The 14596-nt window shown below is 44.1% G+C and overlaps 1 protein-coding gene across 1 annotated transcript in view; it reads left to right on the forward strand.

Annotated features, from left to right (window-relative positions):
• LOC138357210 (nose resistant to fluoxetine protein 6-like) overlaps positions 1-14596 on the forward strand; it is a 58346-nt gene that overhangs the window by 24480 nt on the left and 19270 nt on the right. The window contains exons 8-10 of the mRNA XM_069313870.1: positions 2390-2474; positions 9956-10116; positions 12525-12687. Coding sequence (XP_069169971.1) covers positions 2390-2474; positions 9956-10116; positions 12525-12687 — 409 coding nt within the window. The remainder of the gene's footprint in view (positions 1-2389; positions 2475-9955; positions 10117-12524; positions 12688-14596) is intronic.

The following is a 14596-nucleotide window of genomic DNA, read 5'->3' on the forward strand; positions in this document are numbered from 1 at the left end:
CTCCTCTCTGCTGGGACCACTTCCAGGTCTCCCCTCTGCTGGGACCACTTCTAGGTCTCCTCTCTGCTGGGACCACTTCCAGGTCTCCCCTCTGTTGGGACCACTTCCAGGTCTCCTCTCTGCTGGGACCACTTCCAGGTCTCCCCTCTGCTGGGACCACTTCCAGGTCTCCCCTCTGCTGGGACCACTTCCAGGTCTCCTCTCTGCTGGGACCACTTCCAGGTCTCCCCTCTGCTGGGACCACTTCCAGGTCTCCCCTCTGCTGGGACCACTTCCAGGTCTCCTCTCTGCTGGGACCACTTCCAGGTCTCCCCTCTGCTGGGACCACTTCCAGGTCTCCCCTCTGCTGGGACCACTTCCAGGTCTCCCCTCTGCTGGGACCACTTCCTGGTCTCCCCCTCTGCTGGGACCACTTCCAGGTCTCCTCTCTGCTGGGACCACTTCCTGGTCTCCCCCTCTGCTGGGACCACTTCCTGGTCTCCCCTCTGCTGGGACCACTTCCTGGTCTCCCCCTCTGCTGGGACCACTTCCAGGTCTCCCCTCTGTTGGGACCACTTCTAGGCCACTATACACATTCCTTCCTCCAAAAACAACACTACTTAGAGTACTTGTCAGGTGGAAAGTACCAATGTGTAGTGTTGGCCCGCCAGGACTTTTGCATTACCGAATTTGGACCAATGGGAAGCTTCAAACGCCACATAGATATGTAACCCAACCCGTCCTGGCTATCTTGGGCTTATTGCACGCTATCTTAGGCCTAATATGATACATGTGTGCTATACTAGGCCTAAATGTGGTTAAGTTTGTTTTTTAGCTATATATAATCCGGACTCTATAGAAGTAAATGTTCAGAAAGTGAACTTTTGGTGGTTCATCACTATATATTGGTACTCTTTAGTGGTTCTTCACTACATATTGGTACTCATAAGTGGTTCATCTCTACATATTGGTACTCGTTGGAGGTTCATCACAACATATTGGTACTTTTTGGTGGTTCATCACGACATATTGGTACTCTATGGTGGTTCATCACAACATATTGGTACTCTATGGTGGTTCATCACTATATATTGGTACTCTATGGTGGTTCATCACAACATATTCGTACTCTTTGGTGGTTCATCACTATATATTGGTACTCTATGGTGGTTCATCACAACATATTGGTACTCTATGGTGGTTCATCACTACATATTGGTACTCTTTGGTGGTTCATCACTACATATTGGTACTTTTTGGTGGTTCATCACGATATATTGGTACTGGTTGGTGGTTCATCACTACATATTGGTACTCTATGGTGGTTCATCACTACATATTGGTACTCAATGGTGGTTCATCGCTACATATTGGTACTTTTTGGTGGTTCATCACTACATATTGGTATTTTTGGTGGTTCATCACTACATATTGGTACTCTTCAGGGGTTCATCACTACATATTGGTACTCTATGGTGGTCCATCACTACATATTGGTACTCTTTGGTGGTTCATCACTACATATTGGTACTCTTTGGTGGTTCATCACTACATATTGGTACTTTTTGGTGGTTCATCACGATATATTGGTACTGGTTGGTGGTTCATTACTACATATTGGTACTCTTTGGTGGTTCATCACTACATATTGGTACTCTTTGGTGGTTCATCACTACATATTGGTACTTTTTGGTGGTTCATCACAACATATTGGTACTCTATGGTGGTTCATCACTACATATTGGTACTCTATGGTGGTTCATCACTACATATTGGTACTTTTTGGTGGTTCATCACTACATATTGGTACTTTTTGGTGGTTCATCACTACATATTGGTACTCTTCAGGGGTTCATCACTACATATTGGTACTCTTTGGTGGTTCATCACTACATATTGGTACTTCCACCAAACAGTTACTGTAAGTACTCTCAGTTCAGGAGGACGGGCTGACATATATATTAGTATATATAAGGAGTATAGGAAATATAATTAAAAACTAATATATTACATTGTTTCACGAGGCCATATCAATATTTTTAATAGATTAGGAACCAAAATTTATCAAAATTAAGTATTGTACTTACACAAATATAAAATAAGTTAATTGCAAAATAGATTTGACTAAACTAGGATAATAGCTAAAGTCAACTGAACCAATTTAGATTTTAAAATTTTGAGTCAAACACGGAACTGGCTGAGACAACGCTCGTCTCATGTAATCATGAGTCTCTAATCTCATCTAATCTCATCTAAAGCAAGGGCTGCAGATATCCCTGGGCTCAGATACTCACAAGGGGACCTACAAGAAAGTTTCAATACATTACATTAATATGAACACATTAAATATGTATCAATAAATATGCACGCAATATTTTATTAACTTTATCCTCACGTAATTGTTCCACAGGGTGATGTCCATGACCTGGGTGGTGTGGGCCCATTGCTATATATTTTTCTACACATACTCCACTAACTTACTAGGAATCCAGGAGGTGAGTATAGCCATTAGGCATTTTTACACCTCATTTATTAGTATGAGCGTCGTGTCATTACAGCGTCAAAGAGGGTTGCTGGTAGTGTGTTGCTGAGGAGTTAATGTGATGTGCTGGTATACCCAGTCTTCCTTAGTCTTTGTTAGTGTTCGCTGGTCGTTGGTAGTGTTCGCTGGTCGTTGGTAGTGTTCGCTGGTCGTTGGTAGTGTTCGCTGGTCGTTGGTAGTGTTCGCTGGTCGTTGGTAGTGTTCGCTGGTCGTTGGTAGTGTTCGCTGGTCGTTGGTAGTGTTCGCTGGTCGTTGGTAGTGTTCGCTGGTCGTTGGTAGTGTTCGCTGGTCGTTGGTAGTGTTCGCGGGTCGTTGGTAGTGTTCGCTGGTCGTTGGTAGTGTTCGCTGGTCGTTGGTAGTGTTCGCTGGTCGTTGGTAGTGTTCGCTGGTCGTTGGTAGTGTTCGCTGGTCGTTGGTAGTGTTCGCTGGTCGTTGGTAGTGTTCTCTGGTCGTTGGTAGTGTTCGCTGGTCGTTGGTAGTGTTCGCTGGTCGTTGGTAGTGTTCGCGGGTCGTTGGTAGTGTTCGCTGGTCGTTGGTAGTGTTCGCTGGTATTGTTCGCGGGTCGTTGGTAGTGTTCGCTGGTCGTTGAAAGTGTTCGCTGGTCGTTGGTAGTGTTCGCTGGTCGTTGGTAGTGTTCGCTGGTATTGTTCGCGGGTCGTTGGTAGTGTTCGCTGGTCGTTGAAAGTGTTCGCTGGTCGTTGGTAGTGTTCGCTAGTCGTTGGTAGTGTTCGCTGGTCGTTGGTAGTGTTCGCGGGTCGTTGGTAGTGTTCGCTAATCGTTGGTAGTGTTCGCTGGTCGTTGGTAGTGTTCGCTGGTCGTTGGTAGTGTTCGCTGGTCGTTGGTAGTGTTCGCGGGTCGTTGGTAGTGTTCGCTGGTCGTTGAAAGTGTTCGCTGGTCGTTGGTAGTGTTCGCTGGTCGTTGGTAGTGTTCGCTGGTCGTTGGTAGTGTTCGCTGGTATTGTTCGCGGGTCGTTGGTAGTGTTCGCTGGTCGTTGAAAGTGTTCGCTGGTCGTTGGTAGTGTTCGCTAGTCGTTGGTAGTGTTCGCTGGTCGTTGGTAGTGTTCGCGGGTCGTTGGTAGTGTTCGCTGGTCGTTGGTAGTGTTCGCTGGTCGTTGGTAGTGTTCGCTGGTCGTTGGTAGTGTTCGCTGGTCGTTGGTAGTGTTCGCGGGTCGTTGGTAGTGTTCGCTGGTCGTTGGTAGTGTTCGCTGGTCGTTGGTAGTGTTCGCTGGTCGTTGGTAGTGTTCGCTGGTCGTTGGTAGTGTTCGCGGGTCGTTGGTAGTGTTCGCTGGTCGTTGAAAGTGTTCGCTGGTCGTTGGTAGTGTTCGCTGGTCGTTGGTAGTGTTCGCTGGTCGTTGGTAGTGTTCGCGGGTCGTTGGTAGTGTTCGCGGGTCGTTGGTAGTGTTCGCTGGTCGTTGGTAGTGTTCGCTGGTCGTTGGTAGTGTTCGCTGGTCGTTGGTAGTGTTCGCGGGTCGTTGGTAGTGTTCGCTGGTCGTTGAAAGTGTTCGCTGGTCGTTGGTAGTGTTCGCTGGTCGTTGGTAGTGTTCGCTGGTCGTTGGTAGTGTTCGCGGGTCGTTGGTAGTGTTCGCTGGTCGTTGGTAGTGTTCGCTGGTCGTTGGTAGTGTTCGCTGGTCGTTGGTAGTGTTCGCGGGTCGTTGGTAGTGTTCGCTGGTCGTTGAAAGTGTTCGCTGGTCGTTGGTAGTGTTCGCTAGTCGTTGGTAGTGTTCGCTGGTCGTTGGTAGTGTTCGCGGGTCGTTGGTAGTGTTCGCTGGTCGTTGGTAGTGTTCGCTGGTCGTTGGTAGTGTTCGCTGGTCGTTGGTAGTGTTCGCTGGTCGTTGGTAGTGTTCGCTGGTCGTTGGTAGTGTTCGCTGGTCGTTGGTATTGTTCGCTGGTCGTTGGTAGTGTTCGCTGGTCGTTGGTAGTGTTCGCGGGTCGTTGGTAGTGTTCGCTGGTCGTTGGTAGTGTTCGCTGGTCGTTGGTAGTGTTCGCTGGTCGTTGGTAGTGTTCGCTGGTCGTTGGTAGTGTTCGCTGGTCGTTGAAAGTGTTCGCTGGTCGTTGGTAGTGTTCGCTAGTCGTTGGTAGTGTTCGCTGGTCGTTGGTAGTGTTCGCTGGTCGTTAGTAGTGTTCGCTAGTCGTTGAAAGTGTTCGCTGGTCGTTGGTAGTGTTCGCTAGTCGTTGGTAGTGTTCGCTGGTCGTTGGTAGTGTTCGTTAGTCGTTGGTAGTGTTCGCTGGTCGTTGGTAGTGTTCGCTGGTCGTTGGTAGTGTTCGCTGGTCGTTGGTAGTGTTCGCTGGTCGTTGAAAGTGTTCGCTGGTCGTTGGTAGTGTTCGCTAGTCGTTGGTAGTGTTCGCTGGTCGTTGGTAGTGTTCGTTAGTCGTTGGTAGTGTTCGCTGGTCGTTGGTAGTGTTCGCTGGTCGTTGGTAGTGTTCGCTGGTCGTTGGTAGTGTTCGTTAGTCGTTGGTAGTGTTCGCTGGTCGTTGGTAGTGTTCGCTGGTCGTTGGCAGTGTTCGCTGGTCGTTGGTAGTGTTCGCTGGTCGTTAGTAGTGTTCGCTAGTCGTTGAAAGTGTTCGCTGGTCGTTGGTAGTGTTCGCTAGTCGTTGGTAGTGTTCGCTGGTCGTTGGTAGTGTTCGTTAGTCGTTGGTAGTGTTCGCTGGTCGTTGGTAGTGTTCGCTGGTCGTTGGTAGTGTTCGCTGGTCGTTGGTAGTGTTCGCTAGTCGTTGGTAGTGTTCGATAGTCTTCGGTAGTATTCGCTAACCGTTGGTAGTGTTCGCTAGTCGTTGATGGTGTTTGCTAGTCGTTGGAAGTGTTCGCTAGTTCTTGGTAGTGTTCGCTAGTCGTTGGTGGTGTTCGGTAGTCGTTGGAAGTGTTCGCTAGCCGTTGGTGGTGTTCGCTAGTCGTTGGTAGTGTTCGCTAGTCGTTGGTAGTGTTCGCTAGTCGTTGGTAGTGTTCGCTGGTCGTTGGTAGTGTTCGCTAGTCGTAGGAAGTGTTCGCTAGCCGTTGGTAGTGTTCGTTAGTCGTTGGTAGTGTTCGTTAGTCGTTGGTAGTGTTCGATGGTCGTTGGTGGTGTTCGCTAGTCATTGGTAGTGTTCGCTGGTCGTTGGTGGTGTTCGCTGGTCGTTGATGGTGTACCCTAGTCTTTGTCAGTGTTCGCTGGTCGTTTTCAGTGTTCCCTAGTCGTTGTCAATGTTGTTGCGGCCTTCCCGATACGCCTGTTGAGTTCAGTGTCCAGGGAAAGGGTGTCTGAGATTGTGGAGCCCAGGTACACAAACTCGTGAACTGCCTCCAGCACATAGTCTGCTATGTTTATACAGGGTAGCTCATTGATGTCATGTCCCATCACCTGTGTCTTCTTCAGGCTGATTGTCAAGCTGAATGCGGAACAGGCTGCGGCAAAGCAGTCGAGTAGCTGCTGCAGGCCTTGTGCTGTGTGTGTGTGTGGTGATCGCTGCGTCGTCGGCGAAGAGGAACTCCCTTAGGATTCGCATCTGTACTTTCGTCTTTGCTCGGAGTCTGGATAGATTATAGAGCTTTCCATCACATCTTGTACGGAGATAGATGCTCTCTGGGGTTGTTCCAAAGGCATGCTTGACGAGGAACGTGAAGAAGATGCCGAACAGGGTTGGAGCAAGAACACACCCCTGTTTAACACCACTGTTGATGTTGAATGGTTCAGAAGTTGAGCCGTCATACACGACTGTCCCCTTCATGTCCTTGTGGAACGATTGTATCATGCTGAGTAGGGTGGATAGGCAGCCCATTTTGGCCAAGATCTTGAAGGGTCCGTCCCTACTCACAAGGTCGATGGCCTTTGTAGGGTCAATTAAGGCGATGTACAAGGCTTTTTCTCTGCTCCCTGCACTTTTCTTGAAGCTGTCTCAAGGAGAACATCATGTCAGTGGTCGACTTCTCTGCTCGGAAACCGCACTGTGACTCAGTAAGAATCTAAAGCCAGACCAAGACGACCCTGGCGAAGAGTTTGCCGACGACGCTGAGGAGGGAGATGCCGCGATAGTTGTTGTCATCACTTCTGTCACCTTTATTTTTGTAGAGAGTGATGATGTTTGCCTCTCTCATGTCTTGTGGCACTAAGCTCTCCCTCCAGCACTGGCACAGTTCATGAAGCTCAGTTTTATGTGTTCCACGAGCGCACTTGAGAACTTCAGGCGGAATCCTTTCGTCTCATGAGGCCTTTCCTGAGGAAATGGAATCCAGTGCTTTCTCAACTTCTTCCACAGTCGGTTCAAAGTCAAGTTCTTCCATGATGGGCAGGCACTCGATTGCATCCAAGGCCTCTACGCTGACCAAGTTTTCTCTGGAGTAGAGTTCGGAGTAAAGTTCCACCCAGCGATTCATCTGTTGATCACGGTCTTTAATCTCTCCAGTGGCTGACTTCGAAAAAGCCGTCCTGTTTTGTGTAGGGCCTGTTGCCTGTTTGATCCCTTCGAACATGCCTCTTACGTTGCCGACAGTGGCCGCAGTCTGGAAGCTGGAACAGAGTCGGAGCCAGTAATCGTTAGCACAGCGCCTCGTAGCTTGTTGAACTCTACTGCGGGCAGTATGGAGGGCCTGTAGGTTCCTTTCTGAGGGCAGGTTCTTGTAGGATGAGAGAGATCATCTCCTCTATGAGGGGTAACTGTTCCTCTGCACTGGCTTCGAACCAATCTGCTGACTAGTTCTGCCTCTTACCGAAGGTGGACATGGCAATGTTGAAAATAGTGCCCCTGAGATGTGACTACCTCTCACTTGCGCTATCGCAGGGTGGTACAGGAAGGGCATTTACCAGCGCCGCAGTGAATTTCTCCACCTTGTGAAGGTCACGGGTCTTGCTTATGCCAATGCGTGGTCTTCCCTCCTTTGCTCCGGGGATTTTCCGGGGCTGGAACTTTACTCTGCAAACGACGATGTTGATGTTTAAGATTCGCCACCTGGAACGAAAAGTTCCAAGTAGCACGAGCTATGGTGAGCCCGTTGCAAACGATGAGCGAGTGGTCCGTGTCGCAATCTGCGCCCTGGAAGTTTGATGCTTCTCAGATTGCAATGCCCCGTAACCACCAGGTCGAGTTGGTGCCAATGCTTAGATCTGGGGTGTCTCCAGGAAACCTTGTGCTGGGGCTTGGTGTCGAAGAAGGAATTGGTGATGCAGAGATCATGAAGACAGCAGAACTCCAGGAGGCGCTGCCCAATCATTCATCTTCTCAAATCCAAACTGGCCCAGGCAGGAAGGCCAAGAGCTGTGATCAGAACCAACTCTTGCGTTAAAGTCTCCCAGGAGGAAGACTGGCTCTTGTTGAGGTATGTCTCTGAGAGCTAGGCCGAGGTCATAATAGAACTCGTCCTTCGCTTCGGTAGAGGAGATCAGTGTTGGAGCGTAGGCAGTGATGAGGCTGAGCATTCCTGCTGCTGTATGAAGCTGAAGTTTGATGATCCTTGCAAACCCCTCCATGGGCGGTACTATGCACCCTAACAACCTGTTCCTGATGTCGAAGCCAATGCTATGACTCCTTACCTCTTCTAGTGGTTTACCCTGCCAGAAGAAGGTAAAGTCTTTCTCCCATATGCTGCTGGTTGCGGGCAGACGTGTCTCTTGAAGGGCGACTATGTCCATCTGGAGCAATAATGCACACGCGTTGCTAAACCACAGCAACACGTGGCCGGATACTGCTAGTATGTATATATGGGTATATATATATATATATATATATATATATATATATATATATATATATATATATATATATATATATATATACATATATATATATATACATATATATATATATACATATATATATATACATATATATATATATATATATATATATATATATATATATATATATATATATATATATATATATATATATATATATATGTATATATATATATATATATGTATATATATATATATATATATATATATATATATATATATATATATATATATATATATATATATATATATATATATATATATACACACACAACTTTAGAACACTTTCCCACCAGGAGACTCGAACCCTAGCCAGCACAGAAGCCTTCCAGCAACTGGCATAACAGGTTTACTTTAACCCACTGCACCACGCTAGACCCTTAAAAGAGATGGTAATTTTGGGGTATTTAAACACCCCAAAGATTACCACCTCCCAAGGGCAACTAGAGCAAGTGAGGGGTCACTTACGTTTTTCATCAAGTCCCTGTTAATATGGGAGAACACTGTGTCTATGCTTGGTGCACAACTTGCCTAAACACACAAGTGAAGTTATACAACTTTAGAACACTTTCTAAAGTTGTATAACTTCACTTGCGTGTTTAGGCAAGTTGCGCATCAAGCATAGACACAGTGTTCTCCCATATTAACAGGGACTTGATTAAAAACGTAAGTGACCCCTCACTTGCTCTAGTTGCCCTTGGGAGGTGGTAATCTTTGGAGTGTTTAAATACCCCGAAATTACCATCTCTTTTAAGGGTCTAGCGTGGTGCAGTGGGTTAAAGGCGTACCTGTTATGCCAGTTGCTGGAAGGCTTCTGTGCTGGCTAGGGTTCGAGTCTCCTGGTGGGAAAGTGTTCTAAAGTTGTATAACTTCACTTGTGTGTTTAGGCAAGTTGTATATATATATATATATATATATATATATATATATATATATATATATATATATATATATATATATATATATATATATATTGGTGTATACTGGCAGCAGGTTTTCTTTCAAACATGTTTCATTGAATATGACCGCATATTCTGTATTTATTATTTTCTGGTTTAGGGCTTCTATCCCTCATATATATGTGTGTGTGTGTGTGTGAAAATTCCACACCCCAGAAGGATTTGAACCCAGACAGCCAGGGGCACTATACACCTTGGCGTACCTAGGGCCATATCCACTAGACCACACTGTACAAAAATCTTGGTAGTCGTGAGAATCACCTCACTTGGTGGGGCCACGTGAGCCACACAAATGGGAACAAGCTTGAATGATCCCTCAAGCCAATATGCAACTGAAAACTCCTCGCCCCTGAAGGATTCGAACCCAGACAGCCAGGGCTCCATGCACCTTAGCGTATTCAGTACTATACCGCTAGACCACACTGACTATACAAAATGGTTAGAAGTCGTGTGACCCTTAACCCAACTCCCGACAGCACTGGCCATCCTAGACCAGGAAGATCCAGGTCTGGATAAGGCTCCAGAAGATAAGTGATTGTATAAGGGTCCAGGTGACTTTATCCAGACCTTTTATCGAGACTTGGACCCTTATCCAGTCACCTTATCCAGTCACCTATCCAGTCACCTGGATAAGGTGACCCTTATCCAGGTGACTGGATAAAGGTTCTGGCGGGGTCAAAATGTCCTCACTTTAATTTAGTGTCATATGTGTGTGTGTGTGTGGGTCGGGATAATGACATTGTGGTTTATGTTGTGTGTGTGTCGGTGTAGGTGACAGATGACGTGCTCGACGAGACGGTCGACAACGCCGGCTTCAGTGTCGACACTTTCTTCTTCATCAGCGGCTTCCTGGTGACTTATGGAGTTCTGAAGGAGTTCAGCAGAGTAGGCAGGATCAACTGGATCATGTACTACGTTCACCGCGTCATCAGGTAGGATGTACTACGTTCACCGTGTCATCAGGTAGGATGTACTATGTTCACCGTGTCATCAGGTAGGATGTACTACGTTCACCGTGTCATCAGGTAGGATGTACTACGTTCACCGCGTCATCAGGTAGGATGTACTACGTTCACCGTGTCATCAGGTAGGATGTACTACGTTCACCGTGTCATCAGGTAGGATGTACTACGTTCACCGTGTCATCAGGTAGGATGTACTACGTTCACCGAGTCATCAGGTAGGATGTACACGTTCTCTATCCTTCCTTCTCGAAGTTGTTGTTGTTTTAGAGAATGGTGGAGAGAGTTGAGGGAAAGGAAATTCCTAGAGGAAGGTAAAAGCAAGCTGAAAGGTCCGGATGGGAAGGGTGTAATAATGAGGGTGTAAGAAAGGGTGGGGGTTATAATGGATATAATAATAGGAACGTAAGAATAAAAGGAGAAAGAGAAAAATGACTGGTAGGCTTATGTTAGGTCACGATTGTTCGAAAGTTTACAATATTTGAGTATGTATTGTGAAAGGAAAGAGTCAACAGCAACAAAGCCAAGACTAAGGTTCATGTTGGGTACGTTGTGCATCAGAACCGATTCAAGAAGACGACGTCTGTGTAGAGTAGAGGCAGGAAAGACCATTTTAGAAGACCCATCAATAGGATGACTAGAATCCCTGACATGACAGAAGAGAGTATTGTTTGTGTCTACAGACTTAATACTTCTTTTGTGTTCCTTAAGTCTGTCATTCAGTGAACGGTCAGTTTCCCCAAAGTATTGGAGAGGACAAGACGAACAGGAAATAGAGTAGACACCAGCGGCATTAGAAGCAGGAGGAGCAGTGTGAACTAGATTACTAGAAAAAGAGTTCGTTTGTCTAAAGGCAAGTTTTATGTCAAGAGGTCGAAGGGTATTAGTGAGATTTTTTAGTTCAGATATGAAGGCAGAGCACAGTGGTACTAGTGATGGAAACTTTTTTAGGAAAAGAAACGTCGTCATCTCCTCATCTTCTGGTGTATGGTTTAGTCTTCATAAGGAGATAATAATAAGATATCATTGAGATAACTGTGTATTAATGATCTTATTCAAATCGTCTTTTAAGTGATCAATCAAAAATGGATCCAAATTATACAGAGCATTACTAATGCTCAAATTGTATGGTTTTGTAATCTGTATTAAAGCAGATTCAATAACGTTTCTATTGAAAATACTTTTACACCTCGTTATTGAAGAAGACTTCTCCCGATCACTTTGGCGATAACTTTCTGACAAAGGAATTTACTGACAAATTGTAAAAGCATTTCCAGTAGTGAATCTGGGCATAGTATTAGTGAATCTGGGCATAGTATTAGTGAATCTGGGCATAGTATTAGTGAATCTGGGCATAGTATTAGTGAATCTGGGCATAGTATTAGTGAATCTGGGCATTGTATTAGTGAATCTGGGCATAGTATTTGTGAATCTGCTTTAATACAGATTACAGATCCATACAAATTGAACATTAGTAGTGGTCTGTATAATTTGGATATATTTTTGATTGATCAATTCAAAAACTATTTGAGTAAGATCATTAATACACACTTATCACAATATTATCTGATTAATATCTCCTTCTCTCATTAATATCTCATTAATGATTCCTACAAATCAAATATATGGGTCATTGAGCCTTCTGCAGTTCCCTTCTATGTTTGTGAACAAATGCATTCTTTTTCACCTCACCTCTCTCCATTCCTGCCTATACATTCACTATCACTGAACTGAATGTCCATCCTTCTGAAGATGTATTATTAAATACGAAAGTACTTAAGGAATTTTCTGTCTTAATCATTCCTTCGTGGTCTGACATTGTTACATTGTTCATCACGTGTTAATTTCTTGTGGTAAATCAAGGTGATTTACACACATATTATATATATATATATATATATATATATATATATATATATATATATATATATATATATATATATATATATATATATATGAGTCCAGTTGTTTTTCTAAACTACACCTTGTATTTCCATTGTGTTATTAATGTAAATCAACTACTGTACTATTGCTTCAACTACTAACTCCATATTGAAATAGTCTATGCTTACCTTCCTTAAGTGGTACCTTTTTTGTACTCATTTGTTATTTTCCACAAACGTTCTGATTTTCGTAGTTTACTTCTCCCTTAGCATATAGTGTTTTACCCCTCACACATTCAGCTAATTTTTGGTGTCTATTTTAATGCCTTTACCGGAAACGCTTTGCGTACAAAATATTTTATAGATTGTGTAACTTCTGTGCCTACAATTGTAAATTATTCTTATTTCTTGGTACTCACCATTCTTTTGAACACACATTGATTAATTGATTGATTGATTCATTCTTATATGATGGTTTGTGTTGTTGTGCAATAGGTTAGCGCCACCCATAGCCTTGACTGGTGCCGTGATGGCCACGCTGGCAAGGTTCCTGGTGTTCGGGCCCCTTGCCATGCACATTGAGCGGACCGTCGTGGAGATCTGTCAGCAGTACTGGTGGGCAGACTTCCTCTTTGCCACCAACTTTATGAATCATATGGTGAGTGTCTGCTGTCATACCCATGACACAAACGTTATCATGACATTACTGATAATAAACCTTTCTGTGGATTGTCACGGCAGCACAGAGGCACAGCGTCAATGGATTTATTTTTCGTTCTCAGCGGTATTAGTTACAAACCTGAAGTTGGGATTTATAGATTAGGGTTATCATTTTGGTTACTTATCAAATTATCAGTGTAATATATAATTATTATCTTAAACGACATTACCATTATCATATATATATATAATAATTTTCATAATTATAGCAATTTTCATAATTGTAGCAATTATCGTAATCCACATATTATGGAAAGTATCATTATATATAATTATCATATTTATCATAATCTGGTTCATTATTATCATTAGCATAATAACAATTATAGTCATTATAATTATCATTATCGTAATTATCATTATCTGCGTCATCATCATCATCTCTATCATCATTGTCATTATTTTTTCAGAATTATCATTATCATCAACATTATCCTCATACTCTTCTTTGTCATAATTCCCCTAATTACCGTCATCCTCACCTTCCCACTTATCAGCACGAGCATCTTGAGGTTATCTTGAGATGATTTTAGGGCTCAGCGTCCCCGCGGCCCGGTCCTCGACCAGGCCTCCCTTTTTGTTACACATCCCCAGGAAGCAGCCCGTAGCAGCTGTCAAACTCCTAGGTATCTATTTACTGCTAGGTGCACAGGAGTATCAGAGTGAAAGAAACTCTGCCCACGTGTCTCTGCCTTAGCTGGGAATCGAACCCGCAACCTTAGGACTACGAATCCCCAGCGCTGTCTACTCAGCCGTCAGGTCCCTACGTCATAATATTCCCTACTTCTCCTCTCTACATTTAACCACAGGTCCTCTGCTATATACTTAATAATGTCAATATTACAATATTTTGTAATTAGGTTATTTGGCTAGCTGTGATTTTTTTTTATATATTAGTTTTTTCTTCATTGAGGTTCAGGGGCCCACAAGTAAAGCAAAGTAATAAAGATTGCAAATATAAGCACTAATCAACCTGTCCTCAGGATGTCTGTGTCTTAGTGGTAATCACTAGAAAACTACTACTTAATTAGTGCTTTTATGTACTAAGTACCCATGGATAGGTTAGGTTACATTACATTAGGTTAATACATAACAGTGTATTATTTTCAAGCATGTTTAGTATGAAATTCGAAATCTATTTGAGCTTCCCCTAAAATATCACATTAAAAAAAAGACTTTGAAGCATAAATAAAAAACGAGTTTAGCATAAACTTTTTACACTATAAACCATCGATTTATAATGCAAAAAGTTATAACTTCAGAATATTTTCTGTTTAGAGCAAAGGTTCACTTGCCAGTTAACAGGTAGACTATTACTGGAACCGTATCAGACCATCACCAATATCTAGGTAACTATCCAGGTGGTATGGGACGTGTCTCAATGAGATCACTTTACCCAGAGAACGGGCAGCTAATAACTCTCCCTCCATTCATTACATCTTCTGCACTACATAGTAAAGATTCACATAGAAACAGTACCATCACACTACATACTGGGGCATCACATGCAACCAGTACCATCACACTACATACTGGGGCATCACCTAGAACCAGTACTATCACACTTCATACTGGGGCATCACCTAGAACCAGTACCATCACACTACATACTGGGGCATCACCTAGAACCAGGACCATCACACTACATACTGGGGCATCACCTAGAACCAGTACCATCACACTACATACTGGAGCATCACATAGCACCAGTACCATCACACTACATACTGGGGCATCACATAGAACCAGTACCATCACACTACATACTGGGGCATCACCTAGAACCAGGACCATCACACTACATACTGGGGCATCACCTAGAACCAGTACCATCACACTACATACTG

The sequence above is a fragment of the Procambarus clarkii genome, chromosome 7 (genome assembly GCF_040958095.1).
Source record: "Procambarus clarkii isolate CNS0578487 chromosome 7, FALCON_Pclarkii_2.0, whole genome shotgun sequence".
Lineage (NCBI taxonomy): Eukaryota > Metazoa > Arthropoda > Malacostraca > Decapoda > Cambaridae > Procambarus > Procambarus clarkii.